This window comes from Marmota marmota, unplaced genomic scaffold, assembly GCF_001458135.2.
Source record: "Marmota marmota marmota unplaced genomic scaffold, marMar, whole genome shotgun sequence".
NCBI classification, from domain to species: Eukaryota; Metazoa; Chordata; class Mammalia; order Rodentia; family Sciuridae; genus Marmota; species Marmota marmota.
Window position 1 is genome coordinate 9,696,024 of NW_026000205.1, and position 27,484 is coordinate 9,723,507.

The window sequence follows — 27,484 nt, forward strand, 5'->3', positions numbered from 1 at the left end:
TTTTTTTTTTTTTTAATTTTGAGACAGGGTCTCACTAAGTTGCTTAGGACCTCTCAATCCTCCTGCCTCAGCCTTCTGAGCTCTCAGAATACAGGTGCATGCAACAGCTGTGTTTTATTAACTTTTTCTTCCTATTCTTCCCTCTCTGAGCAGGGTGACTACTTGTCCCCAAAACCATTTCCAAATTAGGAAATTTTCTAGAAGGGCCTATGGGAGCCAGTATGTAGTTGATTTATTTGTGTCAGAATAAAGACACGCACTAGATCTAAAGGAGAAAATGACCTAATGGGTGGCTCAGAGCAGCTTAGCTGCCCCAGTGAAAAGACAGCAATCTGTGTGTTGCATTTCTGCCCAGCGAAGCCCATCAGAAGCTCAGTACCCCAGGTTTTCATTGGCGGAGTCACCATGCACCTGTGTCTGGATGTTCCAGAGGAGAGCAGGTGTGTGCAGTTCTGAGCAGTCCAGGTACACTGACCTACCCTCATCTCGCCTTTTTTTTGCAGTTCTGGGGATTGAACCCAGGATCTCCCACATGCCAGGAAAGCACTCTGCAATTAAGCTATGTCCCCAGCCCAAGCCACTCTAATCATTAGGACATGGAGGGATGCATGTACCAGCAAATTTCCCAGAGGCAAGCAGATCAGAGTGGATCTTGCAAGCAGAGCTGTATGAGGACGGCAGCCCCAGACTTCTATGTGAACTCCTTCTTGCATTCCACAACCCACCCCCCCGGCCCCGTCCCATGTGCAGATGAATCTTCATTGCAAGGGATTATGTGGCAATGATTGCAGTAGACAAGGTAGAGAAATCAGATCTGGAGAGGAAATCAAGATCTAAAAGAACAGCCAGGGGCTGGGGGTGCAGCTCAGTGGTGGAGCGCTTGCCCGGATGCTCCAGGCTTGTGGGCTCAATCTGCAGCACCACAAAACAAACAAAAATTTCAGTTATTTGTTCATTTATTTTGAGATGGGATCTTGCCCAGTCTGGTCTCCAGCTCCTGAATTCAAGTCAGCCTCCTGCCTCAGCCTCCCATATTGCTGGGACCTTAGGCACAAAGCTCTGCCCTGGCCCATGGAACTCCTGATGGTCCTGAACCCAGGGGTACTTTAACGCTGAGCTCCATCCCTAGCTCTTTCTTATTTTTATTTTTATCTTGAGGACGGCTCTTGATAAATTGCTGAGGGTCTCCCTACATTTCCCAGGCTGTCCTTCAACTTGAGATTCTCCTGCCTCAGCCTCTGGAGTCACTGGGATTACAGGAGGTGGGCCACTGGCTTATAAAATTTATTTTCGATAAACTTAGAGACCTAGGAGGCAAGAACCACTGGCTACCATGCATCTCTAAGTGGGGGACCCTGTGCATGGTGGTATTGAGTGACAGCGACTCTATTGAGCATGTCCGTGTGGTGTTTGCGGGTCTGTGTTGTGCTGTGGTGTTCGAGATCCATGTGAAAGTCTGGGAGTGCGTCTGGGTGAGTGTGTGTGTGTGTGTGTGTGTGTGTGTGCCTCCAAGTGCAGCAATGTGTGTCTTGTCCCTGGATGAATGACAGCATGCCCTATCATGTTACTGAGCAGCTGTGTCTCTGCAGGGCTGGTGTGTCATGGGCGTTAGCGATCGAGTCTGTGCAGCATGGTGCTTGGTGCCTGACTGTGGGTCCCAGGGGCTGGCTCTCTGGGTGGCCTTTGTGTTCCTGGGCGGATACATGTGTGTCGTGTGTTGGGCGCTGGGTACTGTCACCCATCCCACCCTGCAGCAGGCTGGCGGTGGCTGTGCCTGTGGATGTGTCGTGATGTGGCTGGACACGGACAGGCCATCGTGGTGTCCTGTGGCTGAATAAAGACGGGTGCTGATGTGACTGTGTCTCAATTGTGCTGGGTTTGGGTGAATGTGCAGTTCTGCAGTCGGGGGAAGGGGTGCTGGTGTCCTCCTGGGGGCTGTGTGAGACACACAAGGGCAGGGATGAGTGCCAGCCTGTGGCCACTGATTTCTCTAGCCTCTCCTGTGGGGCAACAAGGACCCCTTTGTTCTCAGTGACAGAAGAGGAATGTCCCTCCTCTCGTGAGGTCCCGGCAGTGCTCTGCCACTGAGCCGTGCCCAGGGACTGCTTGTCCCCGCCATCACTGGTATGCACTATAGAGCCCCAGAGAGATCACCTGGGGCCCTCTGAACAGTGCTGTTATGGGTTGAACCGCGTCCTGCGCAAAATTCCTATGTGAAATCCTAACCCCTAACCTCTGAACATGACCTTATTTGAAAATAGGGTCATTAGGGACGTGATTAGTTAAGGTGAGGTCACATTGGAGTACAGCGGGTCTCTGCTCCAACATGGTTGTTAAAAACCAGGGCACGTGGACATGGCCCGTGAACACGAGGTGAGACCAGGTGGGGTCTCTGCAACCACGGAGGGAGGGAGCGCCAGAGATCCAGCAGGAGGCAGAGGGCAGGAACAGAATGTGCAAAGGCCCAGAGGCAGGGCTGTGGGTGAGGTTCTTGATGAAACCTCAGTAGAGCTGGGGTTTTGGCAGCATTGGAGGGGCCAGAGAGGCACCCTGGGACCAGGGAGAAGTAGGTCATGCTACGCTTTGGGTCGTTGTTCTGAGGGCACTGACTCTATTTATGAGGCACTCACACTTCACGCTGCCCCGTGCTAATTGCTATTCCTACACTTGCTCCTTAAATCTGATACCAGAGATGGGACCTTCTGACCCAGTGAGCACCGCAATGACATTGGGCCAGAGAGCAGAAGCACACAGGTAAGGCTTTAATTGGGTGGCTTAGCCTCAAGGAGAGGGGACACCATACTGATAGAATTAGGCTAGGTCCCCAAACAAAGCAAGAAGCTATTTTTTACTTATCTGTAAGGTTATAGGACGTGGGTTAGGGATTGGGATGTTTTTTGTTCTGGAAAACAAACCCAGGGCCACTGAATCACTGAGCCACATCCCCAGCCATTTAAAAACATTTTTTACTTAGAGACAGGGTCTCTCTGAGTTCCTGAGTCTGGCTTTAAACTCTAGATCCCCCTACCTTGGCCGTCCGAGACCAAGGCCACGGTGCCCAGTGTGTTTAGAAATTTTAATGGAGTTTAGATCTTTTAAAAAAAAATTTTTCCCCACGTGATCACTTTGAGAATTGGTCAGTGTCAGTTTAGAGCCCAACTTTACATCTGTCCTGTTGATGCTGTATCCCTTTTAACCCTGTTTGTCCCACAATAAGGTCACTGCAGCTGTTAAGAGAACACACGGGTATGGCTTTGCACACCTGTAATCTCAGCGACTGGGGGGGGTCTGAGGCTGGAGAATCACAAGTTCAAGGCCAGCCTGGTAACTTAGCCAGACCCTGTCTCAAAATAAAAAGGGCTGAGGAAGTAGCTCATGTGTAGGGGGTAGGGTCTGTCTTGAGTCCTTTGCCCTGATCCCCCAACAATTTCCTTCTCTTATCTAGTTTATCTTTGAAAATGTTCAGGGAAAGATATCTTGGCTAAATGAGGCATCTGGTTTGGTTTGGTTGGGTTTTTTTTTTTTTTAATATTTTATTTATTTATTTTTAGTTATCGGTGGACACAGCATCTTTGTTTGTATGTGGTGCTGAGGATCGAACCCGGGCCGCACGCATGCCAGGCAAGCGCGCTACCGCTTGAGCCACATCCCCAGCCCCTTGGTTGGGTTTTGTACAGGGGTGTGTGTGTGTTTGAATCAGGGGCCTGTGCCTGCCACTTGCTGGGCAAGTGCTCTACCACTGAGCCACATCCTCCACTTCTTTTTTTAGTACCCATGGGGGTGCTCAACCACGGAGCCACACCCTCAGCCTTTTTTTCTGTTAGAGACTGGGTCTCCCTTAGTTGCTAACTGCCTCCCTAAGTTGCTGAGGTGGGCTTTGAACTCCTGCCTGGGCCTCCCAAGTCACTGGGATTACAGGCTTGCGCCACCACGCCTGGCTTTATGTTTAATTTAGATACTGACTACTGGATCTGAGAAGAGGAGGAGTTCAGGTTGGTCATGTTGAGTTTACGGTGCCCAAGTACAGTCATCGTGGACATCAAGGAAGCACAGGTTCCACAGCTGGAGTTCAAGGGATTAGGGTGGCTTTGAGACACAGTCAAGAGCTGGCCACTCTGGGACAATAAGCACTGGAGCTGAAGGCATAGCTCAGCGATAGCATGCTTAGCATGTACAAAGTCCTGGGTTCCATCCCAACACCAAAAAATAACAAGGCTCTGGAGTGAAAATACTGGGGTGGAGGGTAAGACTATATGCAGGGGACTGATGATAGCATATCGCCATGATCTCTTCTTGGGCCTTTATACTACAGAATGTTCCATTATTTACTTCTTGGTGAGTATTCTTTGGGGGAAGGGGAAAGAAACACTGACCTCATTTCCACTCTCTCTCTAGGTTCAAACAGAAAAGGAAAGGGCCTACTATGGAAAAAAGAAAAAACGATACATTTGTTAAGCACTTAATATGTGCTGGGCCCTGTGCTAAACACCAAAGATGAATTATCTTCTGGAAAACAGAACAATCCTGGCACAAAAGTCCTATGACTACCATTTCACAGATGGGACATTGAGGCTGGGAGAAAAAGAAAGGGGGAACTCAGGGCTGTCATGTCACAGCCCACAGTTAGGCATCTCTGGGCCAGATGGAGAATATTGAAGTAGAACAATTATAATACACAAGGGCTGCTACTTAGTGAGGGATGGCTCAGACTGGGAATACAATCTCCACAAATCCTTACAACCTTCTCAGGGTGATACTGTTATTGTCCATTTTTATAAACGCAGAACCTGAGATCACAGGAGGGGAAATCAACTGGACCAGTGTTAAGTCTGACCCGCTGGGAAAACCAAGACTACAGCCAGAGCCCCACGCTAAGAGGGTTTATGGGCCACTAGGAAAACGTTGAATAAATGATACCATCCGCTCAGTACTATATACCAGCTGCAGCGCTCAGCATTTCAAACGTGGTTTGTTCAATACATTTTCAAAGCCACTTTATGAAGTGGATGCTATTTAACTCTCCATTTTATAGATAGAGAAACCGAGGCACTGAGAAGTGAAGTCAGTTGTCCAAGGTCACTGGGCTAAATCTGAATCTGAGTCTCTCTGCTTCACAAACCAAAGTGCTTCACAAAATAATCTAATAACCGCAACTACCTGCATTGAGTGCTAACTATGGACTCGGCTCCTCACATGATTCCATAATTTAGCTACCATTACTCCCAAAGATACTGGGTAACTCTTCTACCCAAAAGAAACTAGCAAACCCTGTTAATGTATTTGTCAGCCTGGAAAATTGTTTCCTTCCATAAGGTTAAGTTAATTGCAGCCCCAACCCTAACTATGAAATTTCTTGAAAGCCCTGGGGACAAACTTGGGCTCCTTAGCAATAATGCCATTTAAGAACAGAGTAGGCCAAGTTTGCTTCTGTGATTGGGTCATTCTGGTGTCAGCTGGACTTTGCACCCTGTGAGACATTACCTGCAAGGCCGTATAAACCATGCATGGCCCTACCTCAAATTGTGGAGCACACACCATCCTCCTTTTGGACGGTCAAGTTTTCTTGTTATATGTACTCACGGTACTTGGTATTTTTAAACAGATACAAGTCAGGCACAAGCAATTTGGAGGCTGAAGCAGGAGAATCACTTGAACCCACAAACCCCTGGGTTTTGAAGGCCTTTTCTAACTCACTCCCCAGCCCTGTTCCAGAAGTAGGACCCAAAGAAGATACATGGAACAACAAGAACTAAAGGTAGTGACTGCAAATTTGCTATAGAAGACTACTTTCAACTCTGGGGCCTCCAGAAGGAACTAGTGAGGTAAGCCCAAGCTATAGGGCTGGCCCATATAGACATCCACTGATGTTCAAGATCGAAGCAGATCATGCTGTCTCCTTAAATATGGTCTAAATGAGGGCCTGGGTTGTAGCTCAGTGGTGAAGTGCTTGCTTAGCACGTGTAGGACATTGGGTTCCATCCTCAGCACTGCATATAAATACATAAATATGAAAGTCCATCAACAACTAAAAAAAATAATTAAAAAAAAAGACCGTCCAAATGAGTATTGAATGTAGAGATGAAGGGAAAGAAAATGGGGGGAAAATAGGAACATAGCATTCAGCCTAGAAAAATGGAAAGAGAAAGAAGGAGCACTAAAGTCCCCAATTCCTACTGTGAGTGGATTTGGGGGTCAGAGAGCTTCCTTAGTATCATCTGGCAGAACCTCGTCCTCTTCTAATATAGAATCCAGAATTGTGAAATGGCTCTTAGTCTTGAATCTTCTCTGTGTAGCATCAAATGCATCCAAGTGCATGTTGCTCATGTGTACAATGAAAAGAAGATCAACCACTCAGAATTACCTCAACTAATGAAAGCCATGTGCAGTGATTGCATGCCTATAATCCTGGCAACTTGGGAGTCTGAGGCAGGAGGATTGTAAGTTCAAACCCAGCCTCAGCAACTTAGCAAGACCCTAAGCAACTTAGTGTTGCAAAATAAAAAACAAAAAGCGCTCAGTGATTAAGCAGCCCTGGGTTCAATCCCTGGTACCAAAAAAGAAAAAAAAAAAAACAACTAAGGAACCACGCATGGTGGTGTACACCCATAATCAGTTACTCAAGAAGCTGAGGCTTCAAAGCCAGCCTTAGCAATTTAGCAAGACTATGTCTCAAAATAAAAGGGCTGGGATATATCTTAGTAGCAGAGCATTTGTCTAGCATGCTCAAGGCCCTGGTTCAATCTCCAGTACCACTACCACCAAAATAATAACAACAATGATGTAATAAACGTGAAGTTTTTTTTGTGGGCTCTACCACTCTATACATGCAAGATGATGATAGTAGTTTATTTTTTTTAGTAAAGGTCAATGGACCTTTATTTTAATTATTTATTTATATGTGGTGCTAAGAATCGAACCCAGTGCCTTACACATGCCAGGCAAGCACTCTACCACTGAACCACACCCCCACTCCTGATGGTAAGCTTTGCTTGCTGCATTCCCCCAAATCCCATCATCTAGTCTCTGTGCAACACAAACCAAGGCTTAAGTCATACCAGGGGATGGGTTGTACTGACTTTGCTTTGGGAGGCCCAGGCCATACTGATTGAGAATTCTTAATACATTAAAAACAGTAACATCACATGTGAGGGTGCAAAAGATCTGCAGCAGAGCTTGTTGAAACCCAAATTGTTGGGCCTTACTCTCAGAGTTTTCAATTCAATAGTTCTGGAGTTTGGCTCAATAATTTGTATTTCTAACAAGTACTCAGGTGATACTGATGCTGCTGGCCAGGGAACACACTTTAGGAATCATTTCTCTAAACTGCTGATGTTTTCTTGATCTAGCAGGCAAGGTTGACCTCCATTGCCCTCTGCTGGCCAGACTATAAACTCAACTGTTTTGTTTCCAGAGGAACAAAGTAGAAAAGGAAATGAGTAGTCATCTGTCTCAGGACTAGGTCAGCCTAAAACCAGCAATTGTCATTGTTCTGCATCAGGGTATATTTAAAGGGGTTTTACATGAATAATCCTATTTGATCTTTGCACCCATTCTGCAAAGTATTAAAGATTGGCATTTTCATTTCACTAATGAAAAAAAGCAAACCCATTGTCACACCAGTATGACAAACTGCTTGACAGAAGGCATTGTTAGAAGTGAGATTTATTCACAATCCAACTATGAAACATAGAAGTTTGTCCTCACAATGGCCAAAGAGAAGTGAACAGGGAATCGGGCAATGAACAGATTATCTTCTATAAGGAATTATTACGTGAATGGGGGCTGGGGCTCAGTGGTAGAGCACTTACCTAGCACATGTGAGGCACTGGGTTTGATCCTCGGCACCACATAAAATTAAATAAAGGTTTGTGTCCAATTACAACTTAATAATAATAATAATAATAATAATAATAATAATAATAATAATAATAAATAAATGCTGTTGCTGATTTAAGAGAGGCGAGTAGGGGAAACAAAATTATTACCTCCTGCCACAAGCCTGGGGAAGCCTGTTATGTAGGGCTGTTAATTCCTGGTGTCCCCTACCTCTACTTCCTCTTTCAGTAGTTAAGACTTGAATGTCAATAGAATTACCTAGAGAGCTTTTTACAGATGAAGTTTCCTGGATTTTACCTCATGGTTCTGATTCAGACAGGGGCCCAGGAATTTGCATTACGGTTTTGTTTCTTTCTTTGTTTTGTTTTTGAATCCAGGGGTGCTTTACCACTGAGCTACATCACCAGTCCTTTTTAAATTTTATTTTAAGATAGGGTTCTCATTAAGTTGCCTAGATTGGCAGAGGATTGTAATCCTCCTGCTTCAGCCTCCCAAGTTGCTGGGATAAGAATCTGTATTTGGGGGGCTGGGATTGTAGCTCAGCGGTACTTGCTTAGCACATGCAAAGCACTGGGTTCGATCTCCAGCACCACATAAAAATAAATAAATAAAAATAAAAGTATTGTGTCCAACTACAACTAAAAAACAATATTTTTTAAAAAAGAATCTGTAATTGAAGATGTTGCTCCCTCTGACAGGAATCCTGGTGCAGGAGATCCAGAGACCACACTTTGAAAACCCCATAGTCCTCACAAAATGCTCTCCTGATACACCACAACCAGCAAAGAACCATCATTTGCCTGTGAAGGTGTTTTTTCCTAGCCCCTCTTCTAAGTTTGTTTCCTTTGCTTATAATATCCTAGATAAGAAAACGCTAAGATTCAATCCCAACTCCTTTATTTATCCTCTCCAAGATTCAGTTTTTTCATCTGTAAAATGGGGTAATACCTACCTCACTGAAGCATAATGAAGATTAAATGAGAAGATATGTCTCGCGCATCGTTTCTGACATTCACATGTTCAAAGTTCTTGCTTTCTGATGCCTAGGTTCCTTGAAAAGTAACTGTGATTCAAAACCTTCTTTTGGATTCCCACAGATTTTTAAGCATCCCCCCGTGCCCGGCATTGGTTCGCGCGCGGAGCGAGGAGAACCAGCTTTGTGCGCGGTGCCCGAGAGCACTGCGGTCGAGCATCCGCGGAGCTCGGTGGGGTCGGAGCGTCCGCTGTGCGGAGGTTGCTGCGTCGCGGTCATGGCTCTGAAAGTCCGAGTTGTTTACGGGTAAGCACGAAGGCCAGGGGCGTCTCCCTACCGCGTCTTCTGTGCGCTGGGAGCCGGGATGGGGCGTCGGGGGCTGGATCCCAGGTCCCCGGGAGGAGAAAAGCGGCTGGGTGGGGCCAGGAGGGGCGAGGGCCGCGGGGCGTTGAACCCCCGTTTTGGACGAGCGAGACGTCTCGGGTTGTGAAGGGTCCAGCGGAGACTGTGCGTGACACCGCAGACTCCGAGGGGATTGGCTGCGGGTCGGGTGGATCTGTGCACTCATGGGACCCACCCCTCGGCTACACTCGGATTCCCCGCCCCCGAACAGCCCCTGGGTCAGGAAGGCCTCCTGCAACTTCCGGGGTTTAGAAAAGATGCAAATGACAACGTTGGCGCCGCTGCCCGTGGGTGCCGGTGCTGCCAACCCCACTCTTCTCCGGCCACAGTTCCCCCTCGGTAGTGAGAAGAGGGCGAACTTAGTAGCTCCTGCCCAGGGAGCGCTGCACGCCCCCCACCCCCCGACTGCCTTTGAACCTATTTCCTCTGCTCAGAGGATCTGCCCTGGCACCTCATTCTATGCTGGCATGCAGTAGGTGCTTAATAAATACCTGTTCAATGAATTTTCTGCCCCCTGAGCCTTTTGAGGGAGGGGTATTCTAGCTTCATTTTACGGGGCAGGGAGAGGGGAATGCAGTAGGTCGAGGTCCTGGCTCAGATGCGCGCCACTCCAACCTGGGTGGCTGGCCCAATTGTCTGGGAAACCCACCCGGGATCCAGTGGGTCTTAGTCTTGGGAATGCCATGGCCTGTTAGAAGCACAGCTCGCTTGACATTTTGAGCTCCCAGGAGGCCTGTGCACCAGATTCCAGCCGGAAATGGCATCCTGGGTGTTGAAGGTGTTCAGGTTCCAGGAGCCACAGGGCTTCCTTCAGTGCTCTGGGCGTGGGCCCGGCCGAGGTTGCAGTTGTTTATGCAGCTCTTGTCCTAACCCAGTGCCCTCCATCCCTTCCCTGTTGCCTTACTCGCCTCATATGGCCACATAATTGTGATCTGCTCACCCCCGTGTGTGGCCTCCCTCTCCTCTCTTTGCCCGGCTTGGCTCTTTTTCTGTGCTGTTTCCTATTACACTCTGGTGTCCGTGTGTCTTAATTCCCTTCTCTGCCTCTTCTGCTTCATTTCTGCCCATCTTATTCTCTTCTCTCCTGCTCCCCACAGGCATGGAGAAGGAGCAGTTGTTACCCAAAATCTCATGGCTGTCCGGCTCTGTCCTTCTCCAAAGAGTCCAGGAAGCAGATGGACTCTGCAGAACTCTGGCTGGCGGGGCTGTGGGCTGGCTCTCCAGCTGGGCCACCTGTCCACAGTGGAGGGCGCTCACACTAACGCTCCCACAGGCAAAGGGATTAAAGGCTGTGGACCTCAAAGGACCTTTTTTTACAGATATCAGAGCACAGGGTACACCCACTGTCACATGGGAGGTGACATGCTGGAGGGGAAAGCCCACCCTGGTTTTGAGAACCTGTTCTCCCCTCTGTCCCTCATGCCCTCAAGGCTCCTTGTGGGGTCTCAGTATTTTGTGTCAGGGTCCTGGCACCATGTCCACACCCCCACTTCCAGCCCCAGCCTGTCACGTCCCTCCAGATCCCCACTAATTCTCCTGTGTTGTGCTGAGGCTGGCCTGGCCTAAGAAGATTGGAGCATTTGGTAAATGGGACCAGAACTGGGTCATTGAACCAGCTGTGGGGACACTTGAGGACCAGGGTGGCCACGTGGGGACGGAAGGGGAAGGGAGAGGTGAAGACAGAAAGGGAGCACATTGATGCAATGAGAGAGACCATGGGCCCAATAACTAGACACTGACCCACGCGTGAGTGGGCCTTTGACTTATTGTGAATAAGCTTCTCCATAAACCATTGCATCAGGAGGAAAAATCCCTACACCAGCCAGGCAGAGATTCTGGAGGCTGAGGCAGGAACACCTTTTGAGGCCAGTCTCAACAACTTAGTGAGGTTCTATTTAACTTGGGGACACTCTGTCAAAAACATAAGGGCTGGGGAGGCAGCTTAGTGACAGAACACCCTGGCTTCAATCCCCAACCCCAAAGAAAAACTGAGGCACTTCCAAAGGAGGAAGCCGAGCATCTCCCAAAGCCCCACTGCTGACTGCTACTGTGAGCCGTCCATGTGGTCTCAGAAACAGCCTGCAGACATTGTCCACGGCCACTTGAAAACCAGGCTTCTCAGTCCTGTCAGCCTCTAGAGATTTCCAGTAAATCCCTAGAGTACTCACTGGTAGAAAGCACTCAAGAGGGTTCCAACAGGTAACTGGAAAAGCCAGATCCTACAAATGAAAACAAACACGAATGGGAAAAACCTTTATTATGGGACTTTCTTCATGAGGGACAACGTGGTTAGGACACAAGCCAGCAGGTGGTCACAGCCTCACCTCCGGCAGGGTGCGGGGAAGCATGAAGGGAAGGAGGTGCACCCAGGAACACCCATTCCACTCCTAGAGACCCAGACACACTCCCGGTGACTCAAACAGGTGGGGGTAACAAGAGATGGAGAGTGGCCAGAGGGAGGACCTGTGGGATGGGGCAGGTGCAGAACCCCCACCCACTCAGAAATCTCTTGGATCTCATTTGTCTTCCTCTTCAAGGACGTCTGGAAGGTCATGTGCAAGGCTCTTCAAGTGGCTTCTGGTTTGTCACCGTGTACCCCCAGGATGCGGGGCCTCTTGGGACGCTTTGCTGCAGGCTCACTCTCCTGGGCACTCACGGGGCTGGCACTGAACGCAAGCGCTTCCGGGGTTTCTTGGGCTGCAGGAGCCGGCACCTTCGGTGGATGGACATGTGCAAAATGAGTCAGGCCAGTAGCGGGGTTGCCAGGCCAGGCTTGTCCTGGTTGAGTGCACCAGGCAGGAGCCTGAGGGCTGGGAGGAGCGGCGGAATTTAATCCACTGCTGCATCATTGGAAGCCAATCCTGGGGAGACAAGGCAAAACAGAGAGATGTAGAGGAACTCTCACACCTGCCTGGGCCCCAGGTGGGAAGGTGCATGTGGGTGAGGGCGCTGGGCCCAGGGCATGTGCCTCTAATCCAGACATTTGGGTGGCTGAAACAGGATGGTGCGCTCAAGGCCACCCTGGGTCATCCAATAAAGGGCGGGGTGCCAGCTTGGTGGTGGGGAGCTGGTCTGACACTGGGAGCCAAGGCCCTGGGTTCTGTCCCCAGCTCTGCAAAAAGAGAACCAAAACAAAAAGGTCCCTTGGGCTCTGGAGGTGAAAGGCAAGGGGGAGAAACCCAGAGGGAGAGGACCCAGAGCCCAGGGATGGGGGGACTCTGCCAGGGGCTCCTCGGGTTTAGAAGGTGCATGGTTCTGGGTCCTGGAAGGGCACTGGGTAGCCATCTGGGCTGATTAAAGTTGTGTAGCACAGAAGGCAGAAGCTGAGCTTGGGGTCCAGCCAGAGCCCAGGAGGACCCAGGGTAGCTTGGGCCCCTGTGTGCCCCAGGCTTCTGCAGAGGGAGCACGGACGTGGCCCAGCCAGGGCAAGGTAGGGGTGTGGAGTCTCACCTCCACCTTTTGAGGGTCTAGGCAGATGCTGGAGGGCTTCAGTTCATCCAGCAATAGAAAACAGTGTTTAGGGAAGTGCGCCTCCAGCTCCTCCCTCTGCTCCTTGCTGAGGATCAAAATAGACCAATCGTGGGCCAATGGACCTGGGAGAAGAAGGAAAATCAGAAAAGCCCCACAGACCATCCCCAGCCACCCGCCATTGACACTGCCCTCCCCTGGGCCACAGGGACTCAGCTGGCAAGGTGGGCGGCAGCACCTTGGACAGGAAGTGATTACAGGCCTTCACCTGTAATCCCAGGGGCTCGGGAGGCTGAGGCAAGAGGATCCGAGTTCAAAGCCAGCCTCAGCAAAAAGTGGTCTGAGACCACTGAGACCAAAGGGAAATGCACTCTGGGCTTTAACTCATGGTCTGACAGCACTCAAGCCCCACAGACCGCCCCCTCCCCAGCCAGGTCACAGAGCCTTGGTAAACTGCCCTCAGCCTCAGAAACCAGGAGGCTCTTGCCAGGACTCAAAGGGATTATAGGCCCCTGTCACCAAACCCTGCTACCAAGTTTCCTGTAAAAAGAGCTTGGAACCCCCAAGGGGCGTCTCCCGCTTGAGACTGGCCCCATTCTTCCTTCTTTACTTGTGGGAGGCCATCCTCCCACGTGATTTGAGTTACCTCCCTGGCTGGGAGGGAGGCGCTTAGGCACATCTTGGTTCCAGAGCTGTCCCCACCCTTCTCGGGACTTGGACCCCAAAGACCCAATCTTCGCCCCTGACTTTGGGACACTGCCCCCTTAATCTTCATTGGATGGGATTTTCCCCAGAGTTTTGTTCCCCAATAAAAAGTCGACTCCCTGGAATATGTTCTCTCTCTCTTCAATAAACCTCCCTCCTCTAATAGGTAGCTGGAGGCTGGAGGTAGGTGAAGCTGGTTTGAAGGTAATTAGAGTCTGTCTCAAACTCCCTGAGGGTTCCTCACATAATGAGCCTTCATTTAGGAAGCCTGTGCTTTGAATGGTGCATGTTGGAGTTTTTTGCCAAGAAAACCGCTCGTCCCAAGCAGAGCCCCCTACTCCAGGAACTCCCCCTTGGACCCCCCTTCAGATACAGCCCTTCTCCTGTGACATCCCTCCAAGCACAGGCCCCGCGCGGCCCCCCAACTAGCTCACCCAGCATATGGCGAATTCTTTCGATCTCATCCATGGCTTCCATCTCTGTTTTCATCTCATCCCAGGCATCAATCCACATTTCCAACTCATACGTGGCAGCAATGGCTGTTTCTACCTCATTCCAGGCAGCGATCTCTCTTTCCATCTCTTCCAGGACAGCGACCTTTAATTCCATCTCTCCCATGGCAGCAGAGGCTCTGTTCAGAGGAGTGGGACGAAACCCTCAAGACCCCAGGCTTAAATAGCCCACCTGCAGGCTGGCCCAGCCCCACCTCCCCCGCCCCCTGGGGCCCGCCCTGGGAGGGGTTTCCTGGCTGGATTCCAACTTCCCCCCAGGAGCTGAGGCTTGCTGTGTGGGAACAACAGGACCCACCCACACAGCCTCAGCTGCTCACCAGCCACTTCCCGGGGTGTCCTCCTTTCCGCCCGGGCCAGAGCCCCATCTCTTTAGGGCCAGGGAATTGGTCCACCACCCACCTACCTGAGCCCACTCCAGTCACTGCTGCTGCAGCCTGGGGAGCCCCCAGCCTCCTCCCAGGTCCCCCAAGGACACACTCCACTCTCCAAGTTGCAGGCTGCAGGCCTAGGCTGTGACCTTGGCTTGGGCTGCTCTGCCCTGGGGCTGGAGGCTCAGGGGTGCACCCAGGGAGGGCTGCCGGGGTCTCCTGGGAGTGGAGTAAGAGGGCTTCAGGATTCTGAAGGGACCCCTGGGTTTGATTCAGCCATCGTTAAACCACCACGGAAAGACAAGACCCTCCAACTCCAATTTAAAATAAATTAAAGCAAGCTTGTAATTCCAACCATCCGGGACTGTCTCTCCAGAAACCTGTGGGTTAGAGAACAGCCCCCCAGCTCTCTAGGAGCACAGTTTTACAGCACTACACGTCGCAAAGGGGTGTCTTGAGAACTTACAGAGAACAGGATTTTGACAAGCATAACCCAAAGGCAGGCAGTAGGTTAATGGTCTACAGGGTTCAGCACTTAGGGAGTGAACTGGGATCCAACATCAGAATTTATGAGGCAGAGCTGAGGTTTCAGAGGGGGGTTTTATGTGGTCGGGGGAAACCAGGCATGGTGAGTTCGAGGCACGGGCTGGCATTCCAAGCAAGTTTAGAAATCGCAGAAATTTATAGTAAAAGAGAAATTAACTTTTGTGACGAGGTGGCTCCCAATCTAGGAGGGAATTAGGCTGGGTTCATCACCATGCTGGTGGGCCTTGTCCCTCCTGGCCTCAGATGAAGGGGACTGATGAGGGGGGTCACAGACCAGGGACCTCAAAATAACTCAGCCAAGTTCAAAATGACATGAAACATTTACAGATTCTTAGGACAGGTCTGTCTCCTTGCCTAATACTGCTGCTCAGTGTCCTGCCTGGGATACGCCCCACCCAAGGCTGGAGACACCACCCAGGTAGAGTGTCTGCCTAGCTGCTGGAGTCCCCACTTCAGTCCCAGCACAGAAACTGCCACTGCTCCTCGCCTCACCCCTTTCCACACTTCATGGACCTGCTGGGAACAAAGTGGTGACCATGAAAACAAAGTCTTGGCCCTCAAAGATGGACACTGTGGCCAGGTGCAGCAGCATGCCTGTAATCTCTGGAACTCAGGAGGCTGAGGCTGGAGGACTGTGAGCTCAAAGCCAGCCTCAGCAGCTCCACAAGACCCTTTGCAACTCAGGGAAACCCCGTCTCCAAATAAGATACACAAAAGGGCTGGGGATGTGGCCCAGAGGTTGAGCACCCCGGGGTTCATCAGTATCACCCCTCCCAAAAATAGATGGCTCCTCTGGCCTGTGCAGTGGTGCAGAGCACCAGCTACTTGAGTCAGAGGCAGGAGGGTCAGGAGTTCAAGGTCACCAGGGGCAATTTAGCAAAACTGTCTCCTAATAAAAATGAAATAATACAAAGGGACTGGGGATGTAGCTCATGAGCACTTGTTAACATCTGGGAAATCCTGGATTCTGTCCCCAGCAAGGCACCCAAACACACACATGTGGCGCACACACAGAATCCCAAACCAAGTGTAAACCAAACCCAACACATCAAGAAAAACAAGGCCAACTTAGTGAAAATCTATCTCCAGGTTTTTTTGTGGTTTTTTTGGGGGAGGGGAGGGTCTTTCTCTTGTTTGCTTTTTTTTTTTAATTGGGGGGTAGTTTGTTTGTTGTTTTGTTTTTAGATACTGGGGATTGAACCCAGGGGAACTTTACCACTGAGCTACATCCCCAGGATATTTTGAGATAGGATCTTGCTAAGTTGCTTAGGGATTCTCTGATTTGCTAAGGCTGGCCTTAAACTTGCCATCCTTCTGCCTCAGCCTCCTGAGCTGCTGGGATTACAGGCATGCACTACCAATCCCAACAAGAACCAGTCTCAAAATAAAAAAATAAAGAGGGCTGGGAATGGGGCTTCATGGTACAGCCTCTCTGGGTGAAATTTCTAATACTGCAAAAAATAAGTAAATATATAAAAAATGTTAAATGGTTATCACAGAAAGCTCATCTATTTTACCATAATTTTTACTTCAAAGGTCACATTGAAAGGAGTGAACATCACTTTTCCCTCTTTATCCAGGAACCCTATGGTTGATTGAAATTCTCTGCCTGATTCACTCACGTGGGGACCCCAAGTGGGTTCAATCAGTGCCCTGCTGGAAGCGCTCGCCCTGGATAGAGAGAAGGGACGCCGAGCAGTTAGACGGAGACTCTGAGGGCCTGCGCTGCTTCACCTCCCACCTTCCTTTCCACCTCTTCCCCAAGTCCTTCTTCACTTCCAAGGGCAAGGTCAGTGCCTGATGCTGTAGAAATGCTTAACAAATGCCTCTTAGACTTTAACCTGCCCCCAAAGCCCCAGAGATCCTGCTGGGGGTGCCTTCTCATTGGGCAGGAAGAGAGGGACTGGGACCCGCGGGCATCCGGTGAGGCCCATGTTGCCACACCTAGAACCATGCTTGAGGACAAGGACTGGACGGCCCACAGGTTATTGGAGCCTGAGTTAAGGTGGAGCCAGGGGCAGTGGCTCACGTCTGTAACCCCAGAGCTCAGGAGGCTGAGGCAGGAGGATCAAGAGTTCAAAGCCAGCTTCAGCAACTTAGTGAGGGCCTAAGCAACTCAGCCAGACCCTGTGTCTAAATCAAGTGTAAAAAAGGGCTGGGGATGTGGCTCAGGGTTAAGTCCCTCTGGGTTCAATCCCTGGTACAAAAAAAAAAAAATGCTTGATGTAAAAGGACAAAAACAGAATCTTCGAAAATGACATTTTAAGTACAACCTTAAATTTACAGCTGCATTATATTCTAGATTGCCCCGCTTTTGCTGCCCTAAAAGAGGAATAGTAAGTCTCCTGCCTGGCCTGATAGTGAAGTCAGCTGGGTCATATCAGCTGCAGGAGCCCAGGTGGCTCTGGAAGCCTGGCCACTCTCTCTAAGGATGGCCACCTGCTGCACAGAGCAGGGGCCTGAGTCCACCAGCCGCGTGAGCCTCCCTGGGGCTTAGAGCTGATCAGAAGGACCAGGGAGAGCCAGGGTCCCACCCACTGCGTGCTGTTTTTGGAAACAGTTTGCTGGAAGGTATTCATTTGTGTATGATTTTTTTTTTAATTTATATCTTAAACTACATCTGGAAACATCACCTCAGAATCTCCTCTGTTGGCTGGGCACAGTGACTCTCAGCTGTAATCTCAGCGGCTTGGGAGGCCGAGGCAGGAGGATCACAAATTCAAGGCCACTCTCAGTGATCTAGCAAGGCCCTAAGCAACTCAGTGAGAACTTATCTCAAAATAAAAAAATTAAAAGGAAGGGGATGTGGCTCAGTGCTCTTGAGGGAAATCCCCAGCATGAAAATCATCCTCATTGTCATCTCCTCTCTTGGAAATGTCATGTGGGTGCAGCAACAATGAATTTGTCCCCTTACAACTATCTGTAGGTGTCTATGTGAGTCTGGCAAATAAATCACTGGCTGGGAAACGGAGGCCTTGAATAATGCACAGGAGAGTTGGTGCAAAACGGAAAGCAAAATTCTGATATTCAAACTCCAAGTGATCCTGCCCGAGTGTGTGTGGGGTGTGTGTGTGTGTGTGTGTGTGTGTGTGTGTGTGTGTGTGAATCTCAAACACTATCTCAGGTCTGGGGCTGGGGCTCAGTGGTAGAGCACTTGCCTAACATGTGAGGCTCTGGGTTCCATCCTCAGCACCACATAAAAATAAAGGCACCATGTCCATCTACAAAAATAATTGTCTGGATGATACGTACACAGCTGGGTTACTATCTTCCTGATAGGATGAGAACACTTCTACTTTCCAGAAAGTCTACTGTTGCAGCAAGTAACCATCTTCCAGATGAGCATTGTTCCAGAAAGTTCTACCATTCCAGAAAGTTCCCTCGTGCCCACTCAGTCAGTGCCCCCCCACAAAGGCAAATACCATGCTTAGTTACAGCTGTAAATTAGTTTTGTTTTGCTGTGTTTTTCTGCAAGAATTGAACCCAAGGGCACTTAACCACTGAGCCACATCCACAGCCCTTTTTATTTTTTATTTTGAGACAGGGTCTTGCTAAGTTGCTTCGGGCCACGCTACATTGGTCGGACTGGCTTCAAACTTGTGATCTTCCTACCTAAAGCCCCCAAGCCACAGGGACTGCAGGATGCACACCGCGCCCAGGTGTGGACTAGTTCTGGTTGTTCTTTATTCCTGCACATGGACTCAGGCTGTGAGCACCTAGGTATCTGGATTCATTCGCCCAATGGAATGTGTGTCGTGGGTGGGGAACGAGTGTATATTGTATGCATCTATAAATATGCCATGACTTATCCATCACCCCGTCGGTGATCCTTAAAGCACACAGACTTCTCATGGTGAGAAGGAACATACCAGGGGTTCCTCTTGCCTTTGTCCATCCTGCCACCGTGATATTTCCTAGGAACCTTAACCTGCATGTCCCTTTAATGACTGTGGTCACTGAGACCATCCAATCAGCCAGGCACGGGAGCACACACTGGTGAGTCCAGCAACCCAGGACGGAGGCAGGAAGACTGCAGGTTTAAGGCGGCCTCTGCAATCTTGGGAGACCCTGTCTCAAAATAAAAATAAAAATGGCAGGTAGCTTCACTCAGCACACCGCTGTGTTAAATTTCCAGACACACACGAAAATGTTTCATTCATATTTAGGAGACATTTAATGCAAATTAAAGCTCAAGATTAAAGGTAAAATCTGGGCATGTTAGTGCACACCTGTAACCCCAGCAGCTCAGGAGGCTGAGGTAGGAGGATCGCCAGTTCAAAGCCCGCCTCAGCAACTTAGTGAGACACTAAGCAACTCAGTGAGACCCTGTCTCTAAATAAAAAACAAACAGGGGGGTTCTGGGGATGTGGCTCCGTGGTTACGCACCCCTGAGTTCAATCCCTGGTACCCAAATAAATAAATAAAGGTAAAGATCAAAAAAGGTGGAAATGACGGTATTAACTGTTCATTCTCTCCTGTTTCCATTTAAGGTGATTTATATCATCAGAAATCCCAGAGATGCTCTTGTGTCTGGCTATTTTTTCTGGTGCAGGACAAACTTTGCTAAGAATCCAGACTCACTGGAACAGTTCTTTGAACAGTTCATCCAAGGAAATGGTGAGTGTCCTCCATGCACAAAAGCTGGGGTGCACAGGGTCCCCATTCAGACCTCACTTGGCCCCAACCCGCGGCCCTGTATCTCGCCTCCTGTGGATGCACCGCCCATCACCCGCGAAACCAGACCTGTCCAGGTTCCTGCTCTGCTGCCCACCAGCACAGCCCAGCCCTCCCGCTGCCCGTGGGGAACCTCCTGGCTGTCCTCCTCGCTGAGTTCCCGGCACTGACCCTCTGCTCACGCTGTTCTCTCAGCTCTCCCTGATTGGGACTTTCTGAAAGTCAGCTTGTCCTTGTCTTTCTGAAAAATGAAATCCTGACCTTCCACCATTCTTTGGAAAAGACGTTTCTTTTCAAAGCTCCCTTTCTCCTCTTTTCCTTTCGGCTTCACAATTTTCTGAGTAATCCGGGAGAAGTAGCACACACCTGTGATCGCAGTGGCTCAGGAGGCTGAGGCAGGAGGATTGCAAGTTCAAGGCCAGCCTCACCAACTCAGGCCCTAAGCAACTCGGTGAGGCTAACTTGGTGAGAACTGTCTCAGAATTTTAAAATATTAAAACGGGGCTGGGGGTGTGGCCCAGTGATTAGGCGCCCCAGGTTCAATCCCTGGTATCAAGAAAAAAAAGTCTGAGTGGCTTTGGGAGCTCTGTGCTCTCTGGGAGCAGAGGTTTGGTGCTTTCAGTTTTGCAGTTTCTCTCCACGCTGTGTGAAAAGCCCACATTCCACTGTGAGGGCCTCACAAGCTTCCGCAGCCCGAAGACAGCTCCCTAGGGAGCAGCACAGGCACCGAAGCCCATGTGGCCACCAGGGAGCGCCACAGGCACCTAAGGCTGTGTGTCCACCAGGGGGCGCCACAGGCACCTAAGCCTGTGTGTCCATCAGGGGGCGCCACAGGCAGTTAAGCCCGTATATCCACCAGGAACTCCGCAGGCACCTAAGCCCCTGTGTCCACTAGGGGGCGTCACAGGCATAGAAGCCAGTGTGTCCACCAGGTGGCGCCACAGGCACCTAAGGCTGTGTGTCCACCAGGGGCGCCACAGGCACCTAAGGCTGTGTGTCCACCAGGGGGCCCACAGGCACCTAAGGCTGTGTGTCCACCAGGGGGTGCCACAGGCACTGAAGCCCCTGTGTCCACCAGGAACTCCACAGGCACCGAAGTCCCTGTGTCCACCCCTGAGCACATCTTTCCCACACCCCGAACTCGCCGCCTCCGATTCTTCCTGATCAAGCAGCAGAACCAGCCTCCTCTGAAGTCCAGCTCCACCCTGACCACACAGTGTCCTCTCTTGGCCACCCCTGCCTCATGCCCCTGGCCACCTTCCCTTATCTAACTCGTAACCAAGTCCCAGAACCTTGATGGAGCCCTGTGTTGTCACCAGTCAGGGATCCTTCCTTCCTATTAAGGCAACATCCACCCCCAGCTCCACTCTTATATCTATTTGCTCCCTTCCTTTGTCCTTGTCACCAACAGGCGCCTATTTAGTTCCTTATCCCTGAGCCTCACACTACAACGCCAGCACCTCCAGAGCTCATAGTTGGTCCCCAGGTATTGGGATGGCTCTTGTCCCGTGGCAGGTGTCTCGTCGCCCTTGTTAAATAACAGTGTCCACTAGCCATCCCTTCCACAGCCACACTGCTGCTCCTCACCTGGATCCTGGTGGCCTCCCCGCTGGGCTTCACCTGCATGCTACACTGCAGTCACCTGCCACACACTGCACACTTGACCTTCTCCTTATACCTCCATCCCCATCCTCAGCATAAAGTGCTGTCTGAGCAGCGCGGCACCCAGCTGAAGGCTTCAGGCCTCCTTTCTGCCTTGCCCAGCCTCCCCTCAGAAGAAGGGGGCAGTGAAGCCACATGATGGACCTCAGGGCTGAGCAGGGAGCCCCCCTCACTAGTGGAGTATTTGATCCTGCCACTGGTGTCTTGAAAAGCCTGGATTATGCTTCAGAGCCCCCCCAGGAATCTTACAAAATGGAATCAGTGGTGGTGGGTGATGACGCCATCACCTGCAACCCCACCCTTGCCCCCATCTCCCTTGAACTCCTGCACAGGCCTCTTTCTTGCTTATCCAGTTGTATTAGTCAGCTTTTCATGACTGTATCAAAATCCCCAAGGCAGACTACTTTAAAATGAAAAGGGTTTATGTGGGCTCCCAGTTCCAGAAGTACCATATCCAAAGAGCATGGCACAGGCACTGGTGAGGGGCCCCTGGGCTGCCTCTCATCCTGAGGAGAGTGCTCCTGTATCTCTGTGTGCTCTCTCTTCCCCTCCTTACAAAGCCATAAGAGGCTGGGCACTGTGGTGCATGTCTGTAATCCCAGCTACCTGGGAGGACGAGGCAGGAGGATCCCCAGTTAGAGGCCAGCCTCAGCAACTTAGCCAGACCCTGTCTCAATAAAAAGGACTGGGGTGAAGCTCAGTGCTAGAGTGACCCTGGGTTCAATCCCCAGTGCCATAAAAACGAAGAAGGGGGGGTTGAAAAGCCACAGGGATCCATCACGACCCATGACTCTAGTGACCTAAACAGATCACTTCCCAAGGTCATGCCTTTGTACACGGCCAGCTGCCCTTGTCCCTCTTAATACCCTGAGTGTAACTTCCAGGATTAGACTCCTGTCTGAGTTTGGGGCATCAATCCATATTCAGTACATAGCACCAACCGGGAGCTCAAAGTAAATATAGTAAAACCACTGAAGCGTCTACCCCATATTTATGCAGATTTACCCACTCGATTCCCAATTTGGTGGCCTCTGGGGCAGGCTGACACTGTTCCTCCCTCCTGGGTGCCACCAGAAGAAGGGAGAGATGCTCTGTGGCCCTGAAAAAGCTTTTTTTCTGTTGCCACCAAATTCCAGACCCCACCTCACTGCTGAGAGAGGCCCCAGGGGTCTGCTCCTGTCATTCTGTGACCTCTGTCACCACAGGAGCCACAGGAAGGGACGTGAGGGACACTGAGGGGCATGGAGGCGACAGGAGAGGCTGGGCCGTGGGCTTGGAGGGCCTGGGGGGGCACGTGGTGAGTCTGAGCCCTCACCCTGCCCTCAGAGGGTGCAGCAGGCGGCGCTGTGGGCTGCCCGGCTCAGGCACCAGGAGCTCTTCAGGCTGTGCGGGATCAAGGCACAGGTGGCCCAGTGGCTGGCGGAGCTGGCAAGGCGACCAGAGCAGTGGCGGATTCCGCGGCTGGCCGAGTTGGACCAGCCCCGCAGGCTGGGGCGGCTCAAGTGAGGCCTGGCCTGGGCTTTGGGAGGTTGGGACGCCCTGGCCCAGGAACACCTGGGAGACGGCCATCCCTCCACACTGTGTCCCCTGAGGCCCACTCGCCCCAGGAGGCTTTGGACTGGGGTTTCTGGGCGTGGTGGAGTGTGACCCCTCTGTGCCCTGCATTCCCACGTTCCCAGGTACCAGGCTCCTGACATCGACGTGCAGCTCAGCGATGAACTGTCCGGCTCGCTCAGGACCCTGAAGATACCTGCCCACGGCCAGCGTGGTGCTCTGGAGCCTGTGCCCGATGATGACACCATCCTTGCTCCCCGTGCCCCCAGGGGCTATGGGCGACACCTTGGCTGCCCTTGGGCTGGGCCGGCTGGGCCGTTGCCTGGGGGCTGAGGGCAGGAGGTTCTGAGGGGGGCAGGTGACGGCTGGGGCCATGACCCTCAGAGTCTTTTGGTCCAGCCTGGTTCTTGTTGGATGCCCTCACCCTCTTCAGTCCTGTGGGGTCTTCCTGAAGCTCAAGACAGACCCTGTCCCTCCCCTGGTCCGAACCTGCCTGGCCCCTCCCCAAGCCAGGAGCCCTAGGAGGCCTGGCCTGGCTTTGGGGCTGCAGCCAGGGGGGCTGCCTTAGTGACACCTTCTCCCTGGCCTGGCCTTTGCCCCATTGTTTCCTGGGACTGGTGTTTCCTCTTCCGCTTCCCCTCTAGCCCCTTCCTGCTGACTGCAGACCCACCATGGGGCCCGGTGCAGCGCCTGGCCTTTGGCTGGCCCTGCCTTCGAGCAGTGGAGGTCTGCCTCCTGCTGAGGCGCCCTCTCTTCCTGCAGCCCGAGGGCCACATCCTGGATGACAGCCTCGGGAGTGGGCCGAGTCGGGCTCAGCTGCTGGGGCGGGGGGTGGGACCCCGAGCGTGGTGAGGTTGCTGGTCCCTCATCTTCCCTAAACGTCCCCATCCTTCCTCCAGGTTCAACAGCAAGTACAAAGTGAAGCTGGTGGAGAAGCGGGCTTTCCGCGAGCTCCAGGGAGTGGCTCCCTTTCCCGAAGGAGGGGGCAGGCTGGGCTCTGGCTGGGATGGAAACAGTTTTCATTTACTTGAACCCAAAGGGCCCTTTCTTCCTGGGGCGTTTGCCAGTCCCAGGGACCTTGCCAAACCCAGACTCCCTTGGCCAGGCCTGAAAGAGGATCAGCCCAGCATCTGAACTCCGAGTGTGGGGGTGTGGGTCGCCAAAGGTGCATCGAGTGGGCAAGGATGTGGGACCCCCCATCTTCCCTCAGCCTCTCTCCTCTGTCTGCAGGTTATAGCGGCTGATGCCAGCGCCCTGCTCCTCGGTGAAGCACCTCTGAGCCACACATACCTGCCTGTCTGTGATCCCAGTGGCTCAGGAGGCTGAGCAGGAGGAGCTCAAGTTCTAAGCCAGCCTCAGCAACTTAGCAAGACTGTCTCAAAAAAATGAAGACCTGGGGATGCTGCTCAGCGGGAAAGCGCTCCTGGGTTCAGGCCCCAGTCGTGAAAAAAATGAAGTCTCTCCAACCGCCCCAGGGCTGCATGGCTTTCTCCCCACCACGGGGCTCCCCTCCCTGCAGGCTCTGTACATCCTCCACCCCCACCCCCACGCACAGGGGGTTGGGTCCATAGTGTTAATTTCCACCAAAGCCTGGTGCACACTCAGGCTCTGTCAGGCCATCAGCCATTGGAGAAAAGATGTGGAGCCTCAGACAGACAGCCACATGGGGCTGGTGGCAGTCAGAAAACTGCAGGTGGGAGGTGAGGGGCAGGCCAAGCTGCAGGTCTGGCTGGCGCTGCGGGTGACCACTCCTGATGTGCTGAGCTAGGGCCTGTGCTGAGGTGCTCAGCTGCTGTTGGGGAGAGGGAGGCTGAGGCTGCCAGAGGCTGAGCCCCTGTGCTCTTGGGGGGGGGGTGGTACCAGGGATTGAACTCAGGGGCACTTGACCACTGAGCCACATCCCCAACCCAATTTTTGTATTTATTATTAGAGACAGGGTCTCAGTGAGTTGCTTAGCGTCTCGATCTTGCTGAGGCTGGCTTTGAACTCCAGATTCTCCTGTCTCAGCCTCCTGAGCTGCTGGGCCCTGCGCTGTTCTTGAGCAGGTAGATCCATATAGTGAGGCGTCACTGCTGCTGGTTAAGGGGCTACAAGCATTTCCATTTCATAGGCGAAGAGATGGACATAGCACAGCAGCTAAACTATGGAGCCAACCCAGGTAGCTGCCGGTAGATGAGTGGATCAAGGGCATGTGGTGCAGGTACACAGTAGAGTATGGCTCAGCCATGAAGAATGAAACTGGCATTTGCCAGGACAGTGCCAAGTCAAGGGCCAGATGTCTTCTCACGTGGAGGCAACGCAAACGGGTGGTCAGTGAGGTGGAGTGGGGAGGGAGGCAGAGTGCAGGGTGGAGGACACATGCTGTGTGTGAGGCACTGATGAAAGGCATGCGGGGTGGAGGAGGGAGACCAGGGCGGCGGGCAGCAGGGCAGGTGTGATCACGTCCAGCCGGGTGTGGCCGGGTCCAGGTGACCCAGCTGCCGGGTGCAACTGCTGCTCTCCCTACAGAGCCAGCCAGACACTGTGGTGCTCAGGAAAGGCGTGCTCAGTGGTCAGGCACCCTGGATTCGATCCCTGTGCAGCCCCCCAAGAAAAATCCTAAAAAGAGTTCCACAAAAGTATCCTGCCTCCGAGTCTGGAGTCACTGTGTCACCGGCATGTGGCACCGTGCAACCCCTGCTCCTATTCTTGTGAGAGATGTTTAAACTCTGCATTCTGCAGGACAAACTACTCTGTGTTTCTAAGTCACGGTCACAATGCGGCTGTCACCTGGCCTTTGCCTGCCACTGTCCTTCTTGGAGTGCCTGCTGCTGCAGTGCCTGGAGATTCTGCTTGCTGGGGTTTGATTTAGTCACCCACACGTGACCTTTCGGTTTCCAGGAAGTGTCCCGAGCTCACTGTGCATCTGGAGGCCTCTCGGTGTCTGGACATGGCAGGGCGTCCTTGTCCTTTCTCACAACTGCCTGGAATCCCCTCCTGTGGGGTGCGCACATGACTCACCTGGGCCGGGCCCTCTCACTGCTCCTTGTGATGCTGGGGTGAGCCTTGGTGTCCTGCCCTTTCTCTGTGCCATAGGATGATCACCTGGAAGTGGACCTCTGGGCTGCTGTGTGTCGGCCACAGGCCGTTCAGTTTGGCTCAATTGCTCTCCAGATAGGCTGGGCCGGAGTCCTCCTCTCCAACAGCACAGAGCCCATCTGTATCCTGGCAGTTTTTCTACGGTGTGACTTTGCTGTGCCTGGTTATCAATGAAGTTGAGTGTTTCTTCACCATCACTGGCCATCTGTATTTCCTCCTCTGTGCTGGTTCAGACCTTTTGACCATTTTCCTCCAGGGATATTTGCGTTTGTTTATTTGAAGTAACTCTTTATTTGTGGTGGATCTGAACAGTATCATACATATTACAAACATTCCTCCCAGGCTGCTTTTCCTCCTTTGTATGTAGTGTCTTTTGTCAAGCAGAAGTGTTCAGTGTTTTTTGTTAGTCTTTCCCTGTTCTATTACGGTCTTTGAGAAGGTTTCTCCAGGACAAGATATTTATAAAAAAAGAACAAGCAATTTATAAAAGAAATGGATGAGGTGAAAGAAGGCAGGGCTTCCCCCTTCCTCTACCACATGCCACAGAGTATCCTGACTTTAAGGGGCTATTTCTGCTGTTCCTCCCCCTCTCCCATTTTCAATAAAGAGGAATGTTCTATGAGGCCAGGGCTGTGGCTCAGTGGCAGAGCGTTTGCCTAGCACGTGTGAGGCACCAGGTTCCATCCTCAGCACCAGAGAAAAATAAATAAATAAACAAAGATGTTGTGTCCATCTATACCTAAAAAACAACTTAAAAACATGTTTTACAGATAAGAAAACAGCTCTGTGTTTGAGTGGGGTGGGACAGGTGGCAGGGGTAGTGGGTGGTAGTGACAATGAAAGCCTTTGGGGCGAGGGGACTCTCGTGGTCAAGCCCTCACCCAGCAGCACACAGAAGGGAGAGCCTCCAGGCCCTGCTGGGGGTGGATTGCGGCCTCTCACCTGGAAATGCACATGGGAATGAGCCTGCGGGAAGGGGAGGAAGCCCCTGGCCAGAGGTGGTGCGGTGGGGTGGCCACAGACACTCAAGGACGAGTCCTGCGGCCCAGTGGTAGAGCGTCATGGGGATAATCCCCATTACCACCGAAAACATTTAAAATTCCCAGGAGTCATCGGGGGGGAAATCTTGGGATCTTCTGTAAGGCTGTGATGCAGCTAAGGCCTCTGGGCACTCACTTCCCAATCCCATCCAAGGTCCTGCTCCTTTTGAATCTCCTACATGGTATTATCTCTCCTAAATAGAACCGTCTTGGGTCTTGGAAAACTTCAGGCACTGTCAAGTCTGGATATGCCTGACTGTCATGTTAAAATGTTGGAAGGGGGCTGGGGTTGTGGCTCAGTGGCAGAGCACTTGCCTAGCACATGTGAGGCCCTGGGTTCGGTCCTCAGCACCACCTAAAGATAAATAAAATAAAAGCATTGTGTTCATCTACAACTAAAAATTAAATATATATATTACCTGGAAGGGCTCCAGGGTAATGGCTGAAGAAATCATACACCGCACTGCGCGATGGGCCTGACTGGGCTGTTAGGATGGAGCCCACCTGACAGCAGCATCAGATATGAGGACTTTGCACTTGAGACCTGAGTCCTGACTTTGAATCCCAGCTGTGTGGCATGTGCAGGTTACTCAACCTCTCTGTGCCTCCACCTGCAGCATGGACGTCATGGCAGTGCCTATTTTGCTGGGTTATGACAAAGGTGCA

General features: G+C 51.6%; 2 protein-coding genes, 1 long non-coding RNA gene and 1 other non-coding gene across 11 annotated transcripts in view; 3 read left to right on the forward strand and 1 right to left on the reverse strand.

Annotated features, from left to right (window-relative positions):
* The window catches only part of LOC107151504 (zinc finger protein 573), a 157,678-nt gene that overhangs the window by 74,548 nt on the left and 55,646 nt on the right, over positions 1 to 27,484 (reverse strand). The window lies entirely within an intron of this gene.
* On the forward strand, positions 16,378 to 19,669 carry LOC107151666 (sulfotransferase 2A1-like; the record flags this gene model as incomplete). The annotated part of the gene is made up of 2 exons (XM_015497056.2): positions 16,378 to 16,599; positions 19,301 to 19,669. Coding segments are annotated over 2 exons (576 nt in total), but the record flags the coding sequence as incomplete, so codon positions are not given.
* Positions 22,475 to 26,493, forward strand: LOC125612640. The gene is made up of 3 exons (XR_007343130.1): positions 22,475 to 22,648; positions 22,826 to 24,858; positions 25,581 to 26,493. It is a non-coding gene; the product is annotated as an uncharacterized LOC125612640 (long non-coding RNA).
* On the forward strand, positions 22,930 to 23,038 carry LOC125612686. The gene has a single exon (XR_007343165.1). It is a non-coding gene; the product is annotated as a small nucleolar RNA SNORD23 (small nucleolar RNA).